This window comes from Denticeps clupeoides, chromosome 9 (genome assembly GCF_900700375.1).
Source record: "Denticeps clupeoides chromosome 9, fDenClu1.1, whole genome shotgun sequence".
Classification (NCBI taxonomy): domain Eukaryota; kingdom Metazoa; phylum Chordata; class Actinopteri; order Clupeiformes; family Denticipitidae; genus Denticeps; species Denticeps clupeoides.
This window is the reverse complement of record NC_041715.1, coordinates 19,450,289-19,473,600: the sequence shown is the minus strand read 5'-3', so window position 1 is coordinate 19,473,600 and position 23,312 is coordinate 19,450,289. Positions and strand designations below refer to the sequence as shown.

At 42.2% G+C, this 23,312-nt stretch overlaps 2 protein-coding genes across 5 annotated transcripts in view; one reads left to right on the top strand and one right to left on the bottom strand.

The window, feature by feature from the left end:
* The window catches only part of st6gal2a (ST6 beta-galactosamide alpha-2,6-sialyltranferase 2a), a 25,138-nt gene extending 20,662 nt beyond the window's left edge, over positions 1-4,476 (top strand). For all 3 annotated transcript variants that reach the window (XM_028990845.1, XM_028990848.1, XM_028990846.1), the window contains exon 7: positions 2,129-4,476. In XM_028990845.1, coding sequence (XP_028846678.1) covers positions 2,129-2,376 — 248 coding nt within the window. In that variant the 3' untranslated portion in view covers positions 2,377-4,476. The remainder of the gene's footprint in view (positions 1-2,128) is intronic.
* Positions 859-23,312, bottom strand: tmtops2b (teleost multiple tissue opsin 2b). Of its 2 annotated transcripts, XM_028990849.1 has the most exons (4): positions 22,793-23,312; positions 14,388-14,713; positions 10,634-10,867; positions 859-1,697 (listed from the first exon to the last, which is right to left on the bottom strand). In XM_028990849.1, exons 1-4 carry the CDS (start codon positions 23,154-23,156, stop codon positions 1,500-1,502), a joined length of 1,122 nt encoding a protein of 373 aa, XP_028846682.1. In that variant the 5' UTR covers positions 23,157-23,312; the 3' UTR covers positions 859-1,499. The 2 variants fall into 2 exon arrangements, with proteins under 2 accessions (XP_028846682.1, XP_028846683.1); XM_028990850.1 differs by lacking the exon at positions 10,634-10,867.

The following is a 23,312-nucleotide window of genomic DNA, read 5'->3' as shown; positions in this document are numbered from 1 at the left end:
ATTTATCCATCAGTACACTGACTTTTTTACTGAGAAAAATCTTTGAAGGCAATTTGAAAGATAATTTTATAGTTTTTTGACACATAAGATACCTATGAGATTAAAATGTGTTGGATAAAAAGTCCTATGTTTTTCACTGAGCACTTGTTGAATGTTAGCAATGCGTCCACTAGAGGGCAGCAGCATTTTTCAGACAACAGCAACAGTAGCGAAGAAGAAAACACTATTGTAACTGTACATAACTACACCCATGACCTTGGCAGAACCTTCAACATGACTGACCAGAGGTTAGAATACTTCCTGCCATGTGGCACTGTGATGCTACAGTACAGTGTGGCCCGTCAATAAAACATGAAAATTCAAATAAACGAGCTATACATTATACAGACCGTGAGTACTGTGTATAATGTGCATTCAAGTGTAGTTTGAAAATATTCTCCAAAAGGTCGTGTGACATATTTCCTGTTCCTTTGGAGACAGAAATCTTAGATTTCTTAGATTAGATCTACCATAAATTCACACTATAACTGGTACATGCGAATCCGAAGTATAAATGAAACTTCGGGTGCAGAATTGTGCTCCCAAAAGCCCTCCCACAAGGCCGAGGTTACAGCTGGGTCCAGGAAATTCACCCAGAAACCCTTGTACTTTGTTTGCAGTTAGCTGGAGTTATCTGGACAAAACTAATTAAGCTTAGTCCCTAAAAACCGAACCATTTCACAGATGAAAAGACAACCACAAGAAAAACTTAGCAGCAGCAGACCAAGAAACTTCAGAGATTAGCTACAGAGGCGAGACAGAAGTTCTTAGAGGTGAGACAGAAGTCATGCATTGATAAAAAATATTGTTTTTCTCATGTTTTTTATTGTATTTATGGAATAAAATAACATTTTGTTAAAACTTGTTAGGGACATGCCTGACTTTAACGAAAGAGTTTTATTTGCATGTTTGAAGGAGAGACGGACGAAATTGACTAATAAATAATAAATGACTGAAAACACAGACATTGTATTATTATTATTTTTTTTTTTATCTTTAACGTAGTGTGATGCATAGGAATGGTGCTTTGGCGTACTGTAATGGTAAATATTTTTCCACCCAAACGATAAATTCTTTTCATATTATTTAGATACTCCAAACACAAACACAAGCATGCAGACATGCAAGAAGACGTACAACCATACAGAGCTGTTACCAACAGGGACTATGCAGGAACTACCACGCCGTGTTGTCTACTGGTTTTACTGGAAGATACTCGTGAAGCTTTCAGTGAAGGCTTCACATTAAAGCACAAAATCCACATATGGAACCTTTTAAAGACAGAAAGGCAGAAGCAAACGTCTAAAATGAAATGACAGGTGGCTGAAATGTCCCGAGGGCACACACAAACACACAGAAGGGATTCATGTCTCCCTTGTGCGTCATATGGCAGTTCTGAAGGTCGGCGTGGGGGCGCGCTGGGCCTTGAGTGTGGAACCTCAGTCTGGTCTGGACGTTTCCTACGTGACAGACGTCGGGTTGGTCCTCAGGGTGGCGGGGGTGCTGCAGCCCTGCTCACCCAGGGCAATGGTGGCAGGGGCAGTGCAGTGTATGCGTCGGTTAAGCTGCATGATGGTGGTCTTGGAGGGCATGGAAGAGGGTCCGCTCTCCACCAGACTGCACTTGCAGCCAAACAGCGCTAGGAAGCAGCGATAGAACTAGAAAAGGAGAAGGGGGGTAGAGTTGGTGAAGAGCAACATACGAAAAAAAAACATTTCTGTTTTGGATTCTAATAGTATTTTGTTACTCTGGCAAGTGTGCAAGACATTCGTGACAGTGCTGGTATCTCATGGTTTAGCTCTCCCTATAGTTTTATTCTTGCTTAATTATACAGTCCCTTCTGGATTTTAGGGGGGGATTGTTCAGTGTTCATATATAAAAAAAACAGCCATATATTCCATACAGTGTGGTCAGGTCATGCTCATCTAAACCAAAGTGTTTAGAGAGTGGTCATCTGTCTTTCTTTTGGGACACTTCTGACATCATCTCGGTCAACAATGCATCTGCAGTGATTGGATGAGAATAAAGTGGCTTGTCTGTGAATGTTCTGCCCATCTTTACCACCCCACTCCTCTGTGTGTGTGTGCAGGCATTCTCCTGATGATGGCGCTGTGTGAGGAGGTGCACGTGTACGAATACATCCCCTCAGTCCGCCAGACCGACCTGTGCCACTACCACGAGCATTACTTCGACGCCGCCTGCACGCTGGGCGCCTACCACCCGCTGCTGTACGAGAAGGTGCTGGTGCAGCGTGTTAATGCTGGCACGCAGCGCGAGCTCAGGGCCAAGGGCAAGGTCACCCTCCCTGGCTTCAGCAACATCCACTGTGACCCCTGACCCCTCTCTGTCTAACAATGTGATTGATTTTTTTTTTTTTTTGTTGAACAAAGAGAAGTCTTCTGTGGGACGGGAGAATGTCGAACTGCAAATATTCAGATGAGGAGCAACAGCGTTTTTATTACCACTGTGTTCTATTTAAAAATGTAATGTTTTAGTGTCTGAGTGGACTACGGAGGAAGACCAGTCATCCACACTGAATGTCACATGTACCATATGTGAGGTTATAGGATAAAGCTGGATTTCATGTGATCTTAGTCACTCACTTCGCACTTTCCCTCCAACATTGTACAAAAATCCATAATATTCTCAAGCCAGTCGCAAAATGTGTTCAAGTCTGAGAAAATATTACTTTTTGTGATTTTATGTAAATATTTATTCACTTTATGTGACCAAACTGCACTAAAAAAGGTCAGCTATGTTCAAGTCATGAAGCGCAAAAAGGCTACAGAGTGACTGGACGATTACTCCTGTAAGAGAAGCTTAGGTTGCATGTGAGAGATTAGTGGAATATTATGGGGCTGCGAGTCAGTACCTACATGTGTATGTTAAGGCTTTGATAGAAAGCAACAGTTCTGTTTTGCCACTATGAGGTCATACTGCCTCTTAAAAAGTGAACATTTCAGCCATTATTGAAACAGATGGTGCATTTTTAATGTACAGATGAACAATGTGCAACTGAGGAGTCAGTAGCAGATCATTTTCACATACACTGTGAGGTTTAAATGTTTTGTACTTTTTATTGTTGGTGTTTGTATTGTGGAAATTTAGGGTTCCAACTGATGGACTGTATAAAGCAGTTACTGTAAAAACAAAACTCAGGCGTATGATATTCCCTCGCTAAAGGCTTGATTTTAAGAGTCCCTGGAGGATTTCTTTCTTTGTTAATAATGTTTTATTTAATACAGGGTGGAAGACTGTAAAAAACGGGCACGAGTGGCCCTATATGTCTTTGACGCTGAGCAGGATCAATGAGCAGTGGCTTTACTTTTCTTCTTCCTTCCTTTCCTTCACATTGTGGTCCAAATGATGGCTAAAACAGTAACATTGACCTAAAAAGAAAAACATGGACGCATGTCATCCATCATGGGTTTAGTGCTCCTGCAGGCCTGGCTTCTTCACAGGCCTCTTCCAGCCATGACTCTGATTTCCAGAAGGCAATGGAGTCATGGTGTGGAGATATATATATATATATATATATATATACACACACACACACACACACACACACACACACACTTCATATAGTCATTGTAGTCCTCAGCTGATGCCATCTGCCTGTCAGGAGCTCATACATTTGTTCTTTTCTTTACTGAACACTGTAGAGGACACAAGCCACCCATGGCAGTATGTCTGCCTTATGTGGAATATATATATATATATATATTACTAGTACATCTTCTTTCACGCTGGTGTGCTGCTCATAGTGTTTTTGTGAATAAATTAAAACTGTATGAACCTTTGGAAAGCATGCCGTGGTAAAAGAGAGTTTTATGTATTTCAGTGTCCCTGTCTGGAACCTGTACTTTGTTGTCTGTGGTGATTCAGTGTTCCAGAGCTGCTGGGTTCTGTAAATGTTCTGAAAGTACTGGGTAGCACTTCCTGTGCGGTGTGTACTGTTCCGTCACATAACCTTCTTCCACTTCTGCTCTCTATCTGTGCTGTATAAAACACAGTCCCTGCTGCCACCACGCTGCAGCCCGTGTCCTGTTTGATATGTGCAGGTTGACACCAGGCCTTGCCCGGAGGGGAACTGTTGCTCTGTGGCGGTAGAGTGCTGATGTCGTGTTTCTGTGAGAACTGTGCCAAATCGGATGGTTTATTATTATTCTTTTTTCCTCCCTTTCTTTGATGGCTAAGATGCTGTGAGAGTATCTTATGTGTGGGGGAAAATGTCTCTTTTGTTTCTACCTCTTTTTTTTTTTTAACACCACACAGCCTTTTTTTTAATTGTGTTTTAGGGAAATCTTACAGACATGTCAACACTGATCATATATTTTTTTCTGTTTCCATATTTGTTTTTATTATGTTGACTATACTGTATCACATTGTTCTGGAATTTTTATACTTAATAAATAAAGTCATTGCACATAAATCCCATTAAACGTGTTTTCAGTTTATGACAGCATGGTGACATCACGCTACTTTGATGGGATTTTCAACTGGACCACTTTTACATTGTAGAGTAGGCGGGGCCAAGTGTGCTGTCTGTGAACTGTCTGTAGCAGTCTGTCTCCTACTTGTATCTTAACCAAGTAACAACCATCAATATGAGACCCACATATGTTTGGTGACGGTTTTACGCAGTAATGCTCCCAAAGAAATGCATCCACTTGAAAAATAAATTACATTCACATACTGCATTAAGCAGATGAATAATGTATAAATTCATTTTCTTTCCAATTTTCTAAGATGTTGGACTTTATTAGTGCACTTATTAAGAAATGCACTACATTTTTAGATGGTCAAGAACTTGCTCATATGCAAACTTCAGAAAATGGCATACCAGGGTACATGAAACCTTATTAGCAGTCAGTTAGAAGGGTACAACTGCATGAACAAGATATTACAGATCTTTGTATTATTATTTTTTTGTGTGAATTTTAAACCATCAGCAAACCATTCAAATCCATTAACCTTGATTTGTACATCTTCTCACGATCTGCTAGCAGTCCCCAAGGATGTGGGATTAAAAGATTGTAATTCTATGGAATGCTAATCAAGGAGGACAGATGGCTGAGAAATGACAAAAAGAACCATATCTGGAGAACAAAACACTGAAAAAATTATGTTCTTCAATCAATTGAAGGGTAAAGAGCTGCATTGGTAAAAATGCATCAATTCAGTCAAAAGTACATTTTACTTTACGTATGAATAAATCGGTACATACACCCCTGGCAAAAAAATAAGAAAAAATTGAGGATATATATTCATTTGTCTTAATTTATAGCAAAAAGTACAAACCACAGATAAACATTCAGGCTTTGTAGAACCTACCACAAAAATGTATGAAATTGATGTAATTAATGGCAGATATTTTTCAGATGAAGTTTAGGAAAATTAAGGAATCACTCAAGGATGAAAGGATGAAAATACAAAAATGAAATGAAAATGAAATAAATAATACAATCACCTTGCAATAAGCACGTCTATAATAATCACCTTCACCATTTTTAAAAATGGTGACTGCCACACACCCCTGTGGTGTACGGTGGTATGGTCCTTATGGTATTACAGTTGAGTTGCAGTTGAGTTGTAGCGTTTCACACCATTCATTGCTTGTTTGGTCTGTGTGCATACAGTAGGGTTGTCAACTTTCTCAAACCCAAATGAACCCACACCCCCCCTTTTTTATACGAGTTATCAGTATTGCTGAAACCAACCTGAATTTTACTTGGCATCTGATCTAAAAGGAAATCAGTGGTATCGCACATCCCTAGTGGAAACTGCTCCTGTACAGATTCAGCTGCAGTGTAAACATTGCATTCGGCAAAGCAACGGAAGCAGTGAATCAAAACTGCGCCCACAAAACTGCTGAAGCTGATTCTGATCTGATAAATCTCACAATGCCTTTGTCCAAGATCCTGAGATTCTTAAACTGTCCAACCCCTCACCTGGAGACAACAATCCAGCAGGAAAGAATAGTTTTGAGGTGCTGATTCTCATTCCAGCTTCTTCAGGGTTGGGGACATGAGGACATTATAATCTACAAATAACAGTAATGTCACCTCCAGGTCCCCAAACCAGACTCCCTTATGTGCTCAGCTGTGTCTTTATGTCCTATCCATAAATTCGAAGAACAGGAGTGGTGACAAGTCTCTTGGCTGATGCCTACATTGAAAAAAAAATAATTTATTGCAAATACATGTCATACTGAATTCATATAGTTACAGCTCTAAGCCAATTGACATTACCATGGAGGCTGAGAAGTTGTAGCACACTCTCTGGTCCCTTTTCAAATAAGGGAACCACCACCCCAGTCTGCCAAAAGACACTTTACCAACCTTCCCTGTTACACTGAAGAGTCACATTAACCACAGTGTATTAACCTACATTGTCCAGTGCTTTCAAAATCTCTCGATAAATCACATCCACCCCTGCAGCCTTGCCACTTTAAAAGTGCTCTGTTCAGAGGGCATGTCCACCAAGGGTTGGTCAGTACATCCCCATTCTTTGAGACTTAGGTATGATGAAACAACAACAAAATCAAACAACAGCAACCCTCTCATCCACTGGTGCAAACTCCAACTGTACTGCCTGCAGCTGGAGAATTGTGAGCCTCCTCACACCTGAGATCTTGTCAATACCAGTCCACCTCTTGCACCAGCTCCAGCTCAAAGTCCCTGAAAGCGAGGTGAGGTTCCATGTTTCCATTCCTGTGTTCCAGTCCATCTTGGTCTGTCCTGCACAAGCCAGGGTAGATGGCAAGACACCTCAGGACAGATCTCAGTCCAATTGAAAATGTTTTGTGGAAAACGTAAGAGAAATTCATGCCTCAATGAATTCAACCTGCCAGAGCAGGTGCAACCAAGTACTTATTGTGCACTTATTTTTTGGTTTTCAGATTGCCCTTCTATCATTTCCCCCCTTGACTTGATCTTAAAAAGATTTGCCATTAGTTTCATTGATTTCATTTAGTGTCATGTTTTTTAAAAGATGTTTTGTGTCATATTTGTGATTTATATTTGCTTTGAAGTAAAACAACAAAATAAATATTGTCCAAGTGAAGTGGTTCTATATATCCATCAAGCCAGTTAGGCAGATAGTTACAAATCTTGTGATTGCAGGCATCCTAATGCACCTAATAATGTAGTATAATGCAAAAAGACTACTGAACACATCAAGTATTAATAAAAGAAAATGTTGCACTATATCCACCTATGGCCCGGTGCCACATGGGGTCCGTTGGTCTTTTTAATATGGCACACCGAAGATTTGTACAGAATTGCCTAAATAAAGTCATAATTATGACTGTGTTCCACTGAACCTGTCCTGTAATACCTGCTGTCCCACCAGGTGCCACATAAGGTGCAGATAGAATTGAAGATCTTTGCCCGAACATGACGGGTGATGTGTTTCAACCAGTGAGAAAGATGCTGAGGAGATGCAGAGTTGAAACGAACTGTCAATTACGTTTTGGTTGAACCAGGGTCTTACCATGATGTTAGTAAATGTATAAACTATTAATTTTTGACAAAGTAAAAGAGCTGTGTGCATGCGCATATTTGAATAATGTAGCATGCTTCTGCTTGGTGCTCATTCTGGCTTTAATAAGAGCTTTGTACTATTTGGTACAAGCTGGTAGCCTAAGTCACCAGCACAACAAACCCAATTTTTACTTACTGACTAGTGAGAAAGCAGCTGCTTTTATTCCCTGGCACCACACAACGAGGACGGTGCCTAAGCACCCACCTAAACTAAACTGTGTTTAATCGCCTCCTTCTTAACCTAGCAAAGTGAAAGCTGATCAGCAACACAGTTCCCACTAAACATGAATGTAAATATTAACACCTGGAGGTAGGACTGAAGGGTATAAATGGTATAAACTGTCACATGACGGCATTCACGTGACCCGGGGAATATGGAAGTGGGAAAGTGAAGTGATTGTCACTGTGGTACACAGCAAAGCACACAGCGCACACAACACAATGTGTCCTCTGCTTTTGAACATCACCCTTGATGAGCCGTGGGCAGCCATGACAGGTGCCTGGGGAGCAGTGTGTGGGGTCAGTGCTTTGCTCAGTGGCACCGCCCTCTCATCATGGGGTGGTCTGCCCAGTCATTTACATTTACATTTACAGCATTTATGAGAAACCCTTAACCAGAGCGACTTACAATCAGTATTTACAGGGACAGTCTTCCCTGGAGCAACTTAGGGTTAAGTGTCTTGCTCAGGGACACAATGGTAGTAAGTGGGATTTGAACCTGGGTCTTCTGGTTCATAGTCGAGTGTGTTACCCACTAGGCGACTACCACCCCGTCTGGGAAACACGAGCGGCTGATCGGGGTGGCGAATTCTGCTGGGCAACCTGCCACCACAACTCAAACTTCTGCCTTCAGTCTTCTTCTACCTGAGTTCCTGGAGTGACGAGCTCAGGCCCTGAAGTTCCCCACCTTCGTTGACACCGAGGCCGCAGGTAACTTCATAGATCACTCTGTTCAACAACAGCACATTCCACTCAAGCCGCTTTCGCAGCCGATTACCATCGGTACAGATGGCCGGTGCCGGCCGGAACCATTACACACCAGACTGATCTCGTGTGTCTCCGCCAGGACACCCATGTGGAGACCATCAGCTTTCTGGTCACCACTATCATCATATCACCTCCTCCTGGGTTTTCTCTGGCTGTCTACAAACAACCCTCAACTCTTCTCGTCCTCGTGTCTGGTGTTGAAGTGAGGCCATTTAAATTGCCTCAAGCCGCTTCCTCACCGGTATCACCTCCTGCCACTCCTCCACAGTCTCTCGTCTCCATCCCATCCTTTACCACGATCTGGCCGCCATCTTCAGTACAACCAAGGCATGTTAACTCCCACGACATTGCCCTGGAGACATGGCCATCAATCTCCTCCCTGGATCAGAACCCCCATGTGTTCATCTATATTCACGCTCAAACAGTTTCAAAGGTTCCTTGGGTTTGCAAATATCTATTGTTGCTTTATCTGTGTCTGTAGTACAGTTGCAGCACCCCTCGCCGCACTCACAAAGACCTCTGCATGTCCCCTTCACCTGACCCCAGCTGCCATCCAGACCTTCTAGTCACTCTGCCATCGCTTCATCACAGCTCCCATTCTTCAGCACCCAGATCCCACACTCCCGTTCATTGTGGAAGCAAACACACTTCAACACGGTCTGGACCAAAAATGCCATCCACGTTGCTTCTTCTCCTTTAAGTTCACATCAACTCAGCAGCAATATGGGGTAGGGGACCATATACTGCTTGCAGTGAAGTGAGCGCTGGAGGAGTGGTGACATTGGCTCAGAGGCAGTGACACTTCCTTTCTGGACTGGACTGACCACCAGAACAGAACGGGCGCTCTGGTGGCACATCCATTTCTATGTTGATGCCTGTAAGGTGTGTGCCTGGGCAAAGAACGCCATCACTGGTCCCTCGTCATTGCCTGCTGGACGATGGGTCTAAACACCATCCTGACCATAGTGGACTGTTTCTCCAAAGCAGTCGACTTGGTTGTCCTGCGCAGTCATACGTCTTCCACCACAACTGCCACGCTACTCCTCCAACACATTGTACATTTACATGGGTTCCCCCAGGACATCGTCTCCAACCAGGGACCCCAGTTTGTCTCGGCTGAAGTCATTTTGCCAACTCATCGGATACCACCCACAGTCCAACGGCCAGGTAGAGAAGGCCAACCAACAGCTGGGAATGCCACAGGCAGTAGCCCATTTGAGGTCTGCTATGGCTACCAGCCCACAATCTTCAGCCATCAGGAGCCTTCAGGTGGGGTCCCCACAGCATATCAATTGATCCTCGCCACTACCCATCGCTCGGCCAACCAACACAACCGGTGAACGCAGTGCAGCACACAGATTGAAGGCTTGTTTTATTTCATTTATTGGGTCTGCAGTATTTTTAAGATCTTTAACTTTATATTTAAGGATTTAATTTTAATGACACTTTAATGATGTTTAAGACCCTATTTTTTGGAAACTCGAATTTAGGACTTTTTAAAGAGTCAAGCTTGTACGACTTGGTGCGGAGATGGAGACACTCATAGTGTTACTTAAATATTTTCTAATTTTTTTTTATGTAAACTCTTTTATTTAAAATTATATATATACATATAACCGCATCATTCAAATACCTGGTATTTCACTGGCCTTATGGTTGTGACAGTAGAACTGCCCAGATATTGTTTAATCTGGTATACGGTTATGTTATATGTTGATGTATCTGTAAAAAAAAATTCATTTAAGCAAATGCATTCCAATTTCAGTCAGACTGAAATACTAAAAAAAAATCCACAAAAAAGTCCTTGCAGTGGCAGTGGTGGCCTAGCGGTTAAGGAAGCGGCCCCGTAATCAGAAGGTTGCCGGTTCGAATCCCGATCCGCAAGGTGCCACTGAGCAAAGCACCGTCCCCACACACTGCTCCCCGGGCACCTGTCATGGCTGCCCACTGCTCACTAAGGGTGATGAGTTGAATGCAGAGGACAAGTTTCACTGTGTGCACCGTGTTTGGGATAGATGGGTTGTACATTTGCAGAACAGCACTGGCAGTGACTGGGACATTACCTGCTTATTCATGAGAATGTAGATGAGGGGATTGATCACGGTGCTGGTCTTGGCGAGGAGTGACGGTACAACACTGGCCACTGGGGAGATGATGCCTGGCTGGCCGAATGTAGCCACCAGTGCCACTACACCATAGGGCAGCCAGCAAATCAGGTAGCAGGCTACAGTGGTGAGGACCATGAACAGCACGTGGTATTCTCTGCGACGGACTGCACTCTTCCGGATTTTTCCAACCTGGGGATGATGCAATGGGCAGATTTTTGTAAAAATTAACAAACTACCACAACCAGTACATTTCAATCCTCCAAAATATTCTCTTTAGCATGGGGTAATGTAATGGTTTACAATTTATATTAGCAAGAACGTAATGCAATAAAGGAGAATGTCATCCAAATTTTTTAACATTTGATCATCCACTGATAGGATAGCCAATAGTTTACCCATGATAATGGATGAGAATAATATTATTACTGGGGATGCTATGATCTTGCAGGACTGTTGCCCCCAATGTGATCATGAGAGAGAGATCATTACATGAACTGTAAAATTGTTTAATTATAACACATTTTCTTCTTCTTGTATAAAAAAAAAACATTTTCACACCACAGTTTAAGTGTGATACCCTGACGCTGGATACCAGAGCTTTGATAATGTTTCACTAGAAGAATCATTGATATTTAAAGATATTAAAAGTAAAGATTATTTGCAGCAGTTGCTTGAGGCCAGAAATATGCATTCCATTCAGCATACATAGACCCTGCAGCTCATGAATACCCACTTATAAAAAGTCAATTTCTGTGAGACCAATTGATTCATTTCAGTGTTCACATTCATAAAGTGACACACAGGTGCAAATTGCCTCAGTTAGCAATGTGTATATAGCGGCTGAGGCAAGCGGGACTGATGTTTGAGAGGCTGCGGAGTAGAAAATCAAGATCGGCAAGAGGTGGCTGATGGGAAATAGAGGGGAAAAGCACATTCTCTCATATGTTCACCCACTTGGTTAAACTTGGTGTCAGATCAAGATATTCCTTAAAACCAATCCCAATCTCTCAACCAATTAGTTAGCAGACCCTTGTATAGAAAGCCCTCTCTGAACCCGGGTCAGGATGAGAATGAAAACACACATAGTAGTCTGGTGCCTCAACAGACACACACAGTAGTATCTCTGTACATCTGAACACCCCTTAAAAAACAAATAGAAGTCAATGGATTTGGAAAAGCCAGAACCAAGAAGATCTATACTGGTACCACACGTGACATGACAGACTTAAAGATAAAACTAAAACACAGACAGATATTTCAAAAGACAAATTTTGCATATTCCACAGAGTGCATTAGAGGTGGGAATCACCAGAGACCCCACGATACGATATTATCACGATATTTAACTCACGATACAATATTATTGCGATTTTAAACATTCTGCGATATGCTAAGTATTGCGATACGATATATTGTGATAATCACGTTTTTTTCCAACTGCAAATTATGTCCATAAAGGTAAACTTTGTCAAAATACATTTAATCTTACAAAATAGTCTTTAGTCATTCACTTTCATCAATTTTATTGCTGACAAACTGTTACTGACATAGAATTACAGGTACTTTGAACAGTATAAATTGCAAAAAGTTATGCAGCAACTTCAGCAGCTTAATAATTTTAAAGTAAATCTCTGTTAAATGAAAATAAACTAAAAATGTAGATTTGCATTTACTAAATAAAAATGTTAAACGACAATAAAATTAAACCTGTTCCCTTAAATTAAGATAAGCAAAATGACCTGTTTGTTGATACCTGGGTTCCAGCGTTTTAAGCATGTAAGAGAAGCCTTCGTTTTCCACAACGTTGTATGGACGCAGGTCTTTGCAAATGAAGTACGTTATGGAGTGTGTTATTCTCTTAGCTCGCTCTGAATTGGGAGGTAGTTTTGTTAAGCTAAGTGTGTCCAGCGTTGGTTGATTTTTCAGTGGAGCTGGTTTAGCTTTGCCGTCCTCAGCTAACAATATCTCAGGATGGTGGCGGGTGAGATGAGCCCTCATGTTCGTAGTATTTCCAGAATACTTTACTTTCATACGACACTCCTTGCAAATCGTGTGTGTCATATCCATCTTTTTTGTCCCATCCTTGTCAAAAAATCCAAAATACATCCAGACGTTTGACTTAAACACGGACGGCGCTTTCCTAATCTCTTTCTCTGCCTCCATTTTTGTTTTACCGAATTCATCCCACACGCTGACTCTCACCTTTGCTGACCTCACTAAAGAAAACGCCCAACAGCACCACCCGGTGGAGTAAAAAATGTATTGCTTTAATCATTGTACTAACAGTTTGATTTGTTTATTTAAATTTGTGTACAAAATATCAATATTTGGTGTCCCTGTATCGATACAATATCACCATGCAAAATATCGCGATACTATGCTGTATCGATTTTTTCCCCCACCCCTAGAGGGCATATGGGACATCTTGCATTGTACGTGAATTAAGACTCAAAAATGAATATTATAATGCATTCAGCATTCTGGCAGAAATGTCCAGCAGCACAGTACCCCAGTACCTACTTAGATTTCAGCCAGAAACAAATCTTGCAGATTTGTTTCTGGCTTCTTGCAGAAGTACTTCATAGTCAGTAAAAAAAAAGACTGGGTGAGCACACAAAAATATGGGGTTTGATGGTTGCAGGAGCCCTTTAATAAAAATAAATCAGCGTCACAACGTATTACCCATCCATTGTGTTTGCTTCCCAATGTAGATAATGCAACAACAAAACCAACAGCCAGTAAAACTAGTGCCTGCAAAAGAGACTGTGGATGCAAGCGCTAAGTCTCATCAAGTGGCTGAGATGGTAAAACGTCTGTCTGCATGTGTGTGAAAGAAGAAAATGTTGTGAAATGTATTCCAGACTCCGCATCACCATAATGTAACATTTCGTAGTTGTCAATGTGCCTCTCACCAGTCTCGGTTTGAAATTCAGCACAGAATCAATAGTGCATATTTTCCATCTCAAATGCTTATTTTCTATTGGATACCAAGGTATAAGCTTTCCAATTCTATAACCACAAATAAAAGAGTTCTTTTAGTAGTGTGGTACAGCAAATGTAGTAGGGTGGTAGTAGCCTAATGGGTAACACACTCGCCTATGAACCGGAAGACCCAGGTTCAAAACCCACTTACTACCATTGTGTCCCTGAGCAAGACACTTAACCCCTCCGGGGGGGACTGTCCCTGTAACTACTGATTGTAAGTCGCTCTGGATAAGGGCGTCTGGTAAATGCTGTAAATGTAATTGTAAATAGGAATTTGTGTGATGATGACAGTCAGCATTAGCGTATCAGTTATCATCTAACAGGAGTTCTGTGAAAAAATAGCTGAGAAAGTTAAAATATAGAACACATTGTAGGAGATGGGAGGGATGCGGGGTAGGATAAACTCATGTCTCTCCACCAGAGTGGATGAACAGGAAGCAGGGGAATCTAGCACTATGAAATTCTACACAATAAAGCACAAAACCAGTGTCCACACCACAAGGGTGAACTGGGCTTGAACCGCCACACTAACACACATATGCAGTCGCTGCTTCTAACACCAGGAGTGCAGTTGTCTAAAAGAATCACCAACTCTGAATATATACTTAAAGAATATACCAAAATATCAGATATATCAAAATATACCAATCCATTTCCACATTTTTTCCTGTTGAAAGGGAAGGATTTTCTTCCATTGGAGATGTAAGCCCCACACACCCCTCACCTGCTTGACGGCATGCAGAAGGCGGGCGTAGCAGTACATCATGACCAGCACCGGAAGACCCAGGCAGAAGATGAACAGGCAGATGACGTAGGAGTGTGACTGGGCCGTGCGCAGCTTCCAGGACACAGAGCAGCTCGTCCCAGCGCCCTCCAGATCATAACTACTCCAGCCAAGTAGGGGGGGCACCGTCCATATGAGGGAGTACAGCCAGGACCCACCCACGGCCAGGAGAGGCTTGCGGTAGTCAGGGCCTTGTTTTTTGTAGACAGCCAGTGTGCTGTAGCGGTCATAGGAGAGGACCACCAGGGAGATGAGTGAGACGATGCCTACAAGAAAACAGGGGCCATTCAGTAGCTGTGGGATTCATCTGACCTTAGTCATTTTAATGATTTTTTTATCAATGTTTTAAAATGATTGCGTCCATAGGCATGATTGACAGCTGTCAGGCACCCTACTCCTATTTAGATGTACATTTATGGAATTTATCAGATGTATAAAAAGTGGGTAGAGAACCGACCAAATAACTCTCTCTCTACACACAAAAGCACTGTATTCAAACCACTCCAACTTGATGTTACCTGGCAGAAAGATGTGTGGCACAATAGAGGTTAAAAAATGAACAGTTTCTGATTTATTATTTATTATTATTGCAGTTACATGTGAATATTGTATGTAAAAATATACCAATGTTACAGAGAAAACAAAAATGAGAAGAAAGAGTATAGAGAGAGAGAGAGAAAAAAAAGTAATGAGAAAAAATGAGAGGATAGAGCAGACTCGAAAACCGGAAAATCCGGTTTCGATGGAAAGGCAGCTGGGAAAGAAAGTGAAGACCCTTCCCCACATGTGAACAGATCTTTATACCCCTGGCCTACAGGAAGCTGTCACAGACCAATCAGAACCTGTTGTTTCTGACGTCACGCCCCCGGTGCCTCCCGTCTGGGGAAGGTCCCGACGGCCGACACCTCACACGTTTGGCTCGGGGTAGGACCTGCAAATGTTGCAATGCCGTCTGACAAAAGACATGTAAAACGGAGGTGTTGAATCTTCATGCACAACAAAGGCACAGGAATGTCATGGCTCCGCGACATCTCTTCTTACAGACGGCCGCTATGCAAAAGAAAAGCATAGAAAGGCCATGGTCCTGTGACGTCCCATCTTACAGATGCCCTTATGACTTATGATCAGTAGTTAAAGGGACAGTCCCCCTAGAGACACTCAGGGTTATTGGTAGTAATGGTAATGGATTCAAACCCTACTTACCACTCCATGGTAGTAAGTAGGGTTTGAACCTATGACTTTGTTGTCGTCTACATCATGAACAAGTGTGTTACCCATTAGGCAGTGGTCGGCAACCATGCATGGGGTGGTAGTTGCCTGGTGGGTTGTTATTTGCCTATGAACCAAAACAGCCTTACTCACTAACCCCCCTGAGCAAGACACTTAAGCCTGAGTATCTCCAGGGGGACTGTCCCTGTCACTACTGACTGTAAATCACTCTGGATGAGGGCGTCTGATAAATGCTGTAAATGCAAGTGACTCTTTCACCCTGTGTCTTTGGAAAATAAATAACAATTTAAGTGTATTATATTGTATTGCAGATAGAATTTTTAAGATTATTGTGATCTTGTAACATTAAAATGCAATGTGTTTAATTTTTTTGTCATTCAAAATATGTCACAAATGCTGGATAATGCCATATATGCATATATTCAATGCCAGGTAGGCAAAGCCACCCTTGAAATCTGATTGGCCGCCCCACTAGAGCTGTTAATCAGATTGTTAATCATAATTTCAAAACCTGACACCTCTTGGGATGAGTAAACAGTTGTTTGGAATATTTAGGGTTTAATGATTTGCATAAGTTAATTTGAAGTTGATAAAGTTGTTCCAACTTTTCCATCATGCAAAAGATACAGGTGCATTAAAACAAGGACAGACTAAACAACAGCTTCTACCCTGTGGCCATTGGGGCACTTAATGACATTGAATCCATTTTTCCACCTCCAATTCAATTTCTTTCATGTGCAATAAAGCTTTAATGTGCAGTAAGGTTTCTATCACACCCTGGGGCAGTGGTGGCCTGGCGGTTAAGCAAGCGGCCTAGTAATGAGAAGGTTGCGGGTTCGAATCCCGATCCGCCGAGGTGCCACTGAGGTACTACTGAGCAAAGCACCGTCCCCACACACTGCTCCCTGGGCGCCTGTCATGGCTGACCACCAAGGGTGATGGGTTAAATGCAGAGGACACATTTTGCTGTGTTTCACTTCACTTTTTATTTTATATATGTGCTATTTGTCTTCCTTTTAAGGTAGCTCTACTTTCTTACTTGTTTTTACACACAGTAATTAAGATACCTCTCAGGGACTGTCAGGATTGCCTGCAGCTGGGCTCCACACCTGACTCCAATCCTGACGCCCCATAAATGCCGGAAGTTTCCGCCCCTTCTAGGTCTCCAGCATTTTCGTGAACTCAGACATGAACTTGACTTCAGTGAGTGAATGTCTTTATGTTTTTGAGTTCTGGCAATTGCCACACGCCTACGGGTTAGTTTATGTTCTTTATTTAAGTTAAATTGTTTTCGGCCACCGCGCCATTGTTTATTTGTATTTCTTTATTGTTTGTTAAAACAATAAAGAAATACAAATAAACAATGGCGCGGTGGCCACAATAAAGAAATACAAATAAACAATGGCGCGGTGGCCGAAAACAATTTAACTCCCCTTCCCAGCATGTCAGACCTCTGCGCTTCCTTCCCCCGTAAGTCCGTAGTCGTGACAGGGACCACACATATATTTTTTAGAATAACATTCTGATTGTGATAAATAAGTTAGCATAGTTAAGGTGACCAGATCTCCTCTTTTCCATGAACATGTCTGGTTGGTGTTTTTAGATTTGTCGACTGAGTAAACATTCTTTGCGTCATTGACTGCTACGTACACATTATTTGCACACCTGAAATACGTGTGTGTGTCCAGGGTTTTTAGGGCTCCATGATTTCCAGATTCATAGATTCATTAAATTTTTTTCAGCATCAATTCAGAATCATGCATTCTTTTCCATGGCTCTCCTCCTTGGTCTCTGCCATAAGCAACTCACAGTTCCACAGTTGCTGCCAAATGTGCACATTTCATTCAATTAATGACTGAACTGGTAAAGTTGCATCGTAAGCACCATGATAATATGGCCCACATACACCAGCACACAAAATTCACTTTTAAAATGTTATTAAAGCCCTTGTGTGTAAAATTCTTCTTATCACTGTTGTTACTTAAAAGAAATCTGTCCTGTCCAGCAGCCCATTGATCACCTGATTCAGGTCTAAACCATTGAATCGCATCAAGAAATGGTCCCTCTTGGATTTTCTTTTAATTCTAGCTGTGAAATTCAGTCACACTCCGGTTTCATGACCAGACCGCATGCTGAGAGCCCTTCAGGCCTCATCCAGATCCCTGAGCTCATTGAATCAGAAAGCTCTGCTGACATTGATTAGATGGATTAGACAGGATCTGTCCAGATGGGTGCCTGTCCAATGACATGTAAATAGGAGACAGAGCTGTGGGAAGTCAGTCCCCTGGTCTCTTGAGTTAAAGTATGCACTAATTAGTGACAATGATCAGACATCAGGGTCTGTGTGCACCCGTGTTGGGTACATGTTACTTTAACAATCACAGCAAAATGCAACTCAAATAGCTAAAAAAAAAAAAAGAATTTTTGTAAATTACACCTGACATTCAGTAAGAAGAGCAAGTAAATTCAGAGCCCCTCAAGACCAAATGTCCAATTTCCCATTCCATGCACTCACAGGACCATTTTCCTAGTTCTCAGTCAGCAACCTGGAAAGGCTGATTTGCTTCCTCTTTTCTTGCACCAAACTATACATTAAGAAGCAAACCCTATCCTTGTTTGCATTTTATAGTGGCAGAGTCAATGACTACTTTTTTTAGTCATTGACTTTGAATTTCTCATTATGGAAAGTACATGATATGATCAAAAGAATCTGCTGAATCCGCTGGAAATCAGTATTAGATGCCAATTATTTTTGTTCCTTATGCACTTAAAACAGGCTTATTTCGTCAGGGGAACTGCCATTTGAAATTCATTGTAGATATCAGGCACACAGCATTCTAAGGAGGACAAGGGCCATTCAGCCTGTAATCAGTACTCACTTCAAAGGGTATGTGCAGTGCAGTAGAATCTATGGAATTGGCGCCTGGAAAGGTACCTTCAGTGCTGAAAGGTAATTACAGGTCCATCCACACTATATTGTGTGATGTACATTCCAGCAAGGTAATGCTTAACACACTGCATGGATTAGAACAGTGTGGCTTCACTATAGAAGAGTCCACAATAGACACATTTGGTTTGATTCAATGTTTCACTGTGAATAAACTATTCCTTCATGGAATTGTGTTTTTCTCGGATGACTCAATTGAGGACCTGGGGTGGTATGAAGCCATGTCAGTGACGAGCAGAGGCAGAATGAATGCTGAGACTTCATAAGCAGATGTGTTGCCCAAGGGCTTCAAATCTTCTGGAGAGTCTCATACTGGGCAAACAGCCTGGATTCTGAAATCACAATCATGCTTACTGAAGATAAGGCTTACACTGAAAAAAGATTTAAATTAAAAGCAACATTAATGATCAAATCGACTCAAAATAACTGTGTCCTTGATTTTACCACAATCACACATGTACTTATTCCTCATTTCATGTAATTACAAATAAATAGAATATTGAGCAAATCCAGTCTAATATAACCAGGTATGCACTTCCTGTTGTGTACGTTATTGAGTTTCTGTGTTTTTTTTTTATGTTCTCTGTTTAAACCTACTCATATTTAATGGATCCTCAATAAAATGTTTCATTTATATTAATGCAAACATACAGGGAGTGCAGAATTATAAGGCAAATGAGTCTTTTGTCCACATCATCCTCTTCATGCATGTTGTCTTACTCCAAGCTGTATAGGCTCGAAAACCTACTACCAATTAAGCATATAAGGTGATGTGCATCTCTGTAATGAGAAGGGGTGTGGTCTAATGACATCAACACCCTATATCAGGTGTGCATAATTATTAGGCAACTTCCTTTCCTTTGGCAAAATGGGTCAAAAGAATGACTTGACAGGCTCAGAAAAGTCAAAAATAGTGAGATATCTTGCAGAGGGATGCAGCACTCTTAAAATTGCAAAGCTTCTGAAGTGTTTCATTCAAAATAGTCAACAGGGTCGCAAGAAGCATGTGGAAAAACCAAGGTGCAAAATAACTGCCCATGAACTGAGAAAAGTCAAGCGTGCAGCTGCCAAGATGCCACTTGCCACCAGTTTGGCCATATTTCAGAGCTGCAACATCACTGGAGTGCCCAAAAGCACAAGGTGTGCAATACTCAGAGACATGGCCAAGGTAAGAAAGGCTGAAAGACGACCACCACTGAACAAGACATGTCAAGACTGGGCCAAGAAATATCTCAAGACTGATTTTTCTAAGGTTTTATGGACTGATGAAATGAGAGTGAGTCTTGATGGGCCAGATGGATGGGCCCGTGGCTGGATTGGTAAAGGGCAGAGAGCTCCAGTCCGACTCAGACGCCAGCAAGATGAGCTTGTGGGGCCTTTGTGGGTTGAGGATGGAGTCAAGCTCAACTCCCAGTCCTACTGCCAGTTTCTGGAAGACACCTTCTTCAAGCAGTGGTACAGGAAGAAGTCTGCATCCTTCAAGAAAAACATGATTTTCATGCAGGACAATGCTCCATCACACGCGTCCAAGTACTCCACAGCGTGGCTGGCAAGAAAGGGTATAAAAGAAGAAAAACTAATGACATGGCCTCCTTGTTCACCTGATCTGAACCCCATTGAGAACCTGTGGTCCATCATCAAATGTGAGATTTACAAGGAGGGAAATGTATATTTGTGAATGTGGAGATGTTATATTGGTTTCACTGGTAAAAATAAATAATTGAAATGGGTATATATTTGTTTTTTGTTAAGTTGCCTAATAATTATGCACAGTAATAGTCACCTGCACACACAGATATCCCCCTAAAATAGTTAAAAATAAAAACAAACTAAAAACTACTTCCAAAAACATTCAGCTTTTATATTAATGAGTTTTTGGGTTCATTGAGAACATGGTTGTTGTTCAATAATAAAATTACTCCTCAAAAATACAACTTGCCTAATAATTCTGTGGTAGTAGCCTAGTGGGTAACATACTCACCTATGAACCAGAAGACCCGGGTTCGAATCCCACTTACTACCATTGTGTCCCTGAGCAAGACACTTAACCCTGAGTTGCTCCAGGGAGACTGTCCCTGTAACTACTGATTGTAAGTCGCTCTGGATAAGGGCGTCTGATAAATGCTGTAAATGTAAATGTAAATGAATTCTGCACTCCCTGTAGTTATATTTATAATTTGCTTCATTGATTATATATGATTTATCTTTTCTTCCAGTGCAACCAGAACCCTCTTTTTAGTAGGTTCAGCTGTCAGCTGAAACACTGTTTTTTCTGATATAAGGCAGAGAAAGAACTGACCAACAACAAGATCGATTAAAAATGTTGAGGATGAAGGACTGTGTCAGGAGGAACGAGGGTGAATTAAAGCCAGATGCTTTTTCATGCCCGATGCAGACATTAAAAAACCACGTTGGCCTGGCAGGTCATCACTTCTGCAGATTAATGACAGGATTAATAACAGCAGACATTGCTCAGTTTCACATTATAACTCATTACAGGGCTGACTCCCCTGGGAAGACCTAAACTAGTTCTGACAAACAGGGAAAGAGTCAGGTGGTCATTATGACGTCACGAAAATGTCACATTCCATGAGTGTAAAGAATGAGCATGAATGAGTTGATCTGGAATCAGGTTCTGTTGAAAAGAAAGCCCTTCAGAGCTCCAACATCACAAAATACAGCTTCCTGGTGTATTCATTTAATTTCAGACAGAAAAGAATTGAACACTGGCTAACATCTAATATTTTAGCATTAATGTAATGTGGATAAAACCAGGTAAAAGAAGATTTGATTGGTTTATTTACTTTATTTCAATGTTAAAATATTAGGTCTGACAGATTAAAGGTCCCCTGACATGAAATTTTCACTTTGTGAGCCTGTCTATGGTCCTGCAGTGACTAGAAATGGTGATAGGTGTAAAGAGTGCTTTGGTCATTCTGCTTTGCCATTCAGAGAGCGGCAGTTCAGATGGTCGGATCTGGAATTTGTCCCCTTATGTCGTCATAAGGGGAAAGGTTACCTCCCGTTTCTCATGCTTTGCCTGCCCAGAGAATTTCATACCCCTCCCCTAAAACATTATCTCTACAGACCGTCATGGCTTGAAAATGTATGAAACATTGCATTTGCTCAGTTATTGAATGTAAAAATTAGCTCAAATGCCCCCTCAACTTCTATAGGCCGCTCTCCTCCTCGTCCCGCCTCGCTCCTCCTCATTAACATTTAAAGCTACAGACACTGAAACGGGAAATCTGGGAAATCTCATTGTGTGACAGGATCAAAGTGGCTGTAATTCTGCACCAAGGCTGAATTTAGGAAAGAGGTTTCAGATACAGTATTAGAGGACAAATAAGACCGATATTAAAGCAAAAAAAAAAAACATTTTCATGTCATGAGACCTTTATTAAATATTTTTAGGTTTAGGTGAGGTGCTAGTAGTGTAGTGGTTAAAACACTCGACTATGAACCAGAACTCCTAGTTTCAAATCTACTACCATTGTGTCCCTGATCAAGACTCTTAACCCTGAGTGTCTCCAGGGGGGACTGTCCCTGTCGTTGCTCTGGATAAGGGCGTCTGATAAATACTTGTTCTGCACTGATTATTCAACTCGGCCTTCATCTGCGGTCCAGCTCTGAGACTCACATACAGCTTCCCAGCGCCACACACCTGTTCTGACAACTTTCTTTCAGGACCAGCATTCACATTTCACCTTGTGTCAGCCAGACCATTACAGTTTTCCCACCAGGAGCACATCAGCTTGGTGGTTCACTTGTTCCCTGATTTACCTATCTGTCATGCTGGTTGGAAGAAGGACGCATATGCACGACGTCATGAAACAGGGGTTTAATACATGGTGACCGGGACAGAGGGGACATCACCAAACAACGACCTGGCCGCGAACAGATACCAACTGGGCAGCTTTATACAGGGAGAAACAGGTAAAAAACTATCAGGAAACATAATAGCACAGGACCAACATGAAACTCCGGAGTAGCCCCTGCCGGACCGAATCGTGACAGATTATCAATCATTCACCCCACCTGTCCATCATTCCCATCATACAATTCACAGAACATGTCCAACACATTCAAAAGATGTCCATTTGTTCATGTGCGACTCAACCCCACTGTTACCTTCGGCAGAAAGAAAACGCTGTTGAATGCAACGTACCGAAGCAGGAGTTGATGAAGCCGTACCAGCTGCACCCGCGGCGGCCCAGCAGCCAGCGCCCCTGGGTGCTGGAGGCGAAGCTCAGCGTGGTGCCCAGCAGACAGACCAGCATGTCGCTCACGCTGATGTTGAGCAGCAGCATGTTGACCGGCGTGCGCAGCGCCCTGAACCTGCAGAACAGAATCAGCACCACCAAGTTGTTGAGGAAGCCGAAAGTCATGATCAAGCCCAGCATGACGGACAGGACGATGAAGCCCGTCCCGGACAGGGTCTGGGTCGGGGGGTCGTTCCAGTCCTCGTCCAGGAAGGGGTCCCCGTCGCTCACGTTGAAGCTGTAGTTCAGATCGGCCAGGTCGGAGAACATGGTGCGACCTTGGAAAACGGATCGAATCTGAGGAGTTTCATCCCTCAGCGGTGCTGGTCTTCATGGTCCCACATCCTGCTGTTCCCTCTCCGGGACATTCTCATTCAGTTGCATTTCATGACTCTGGGTGACGTCTGAAGTGCTTTTTATTCGCAG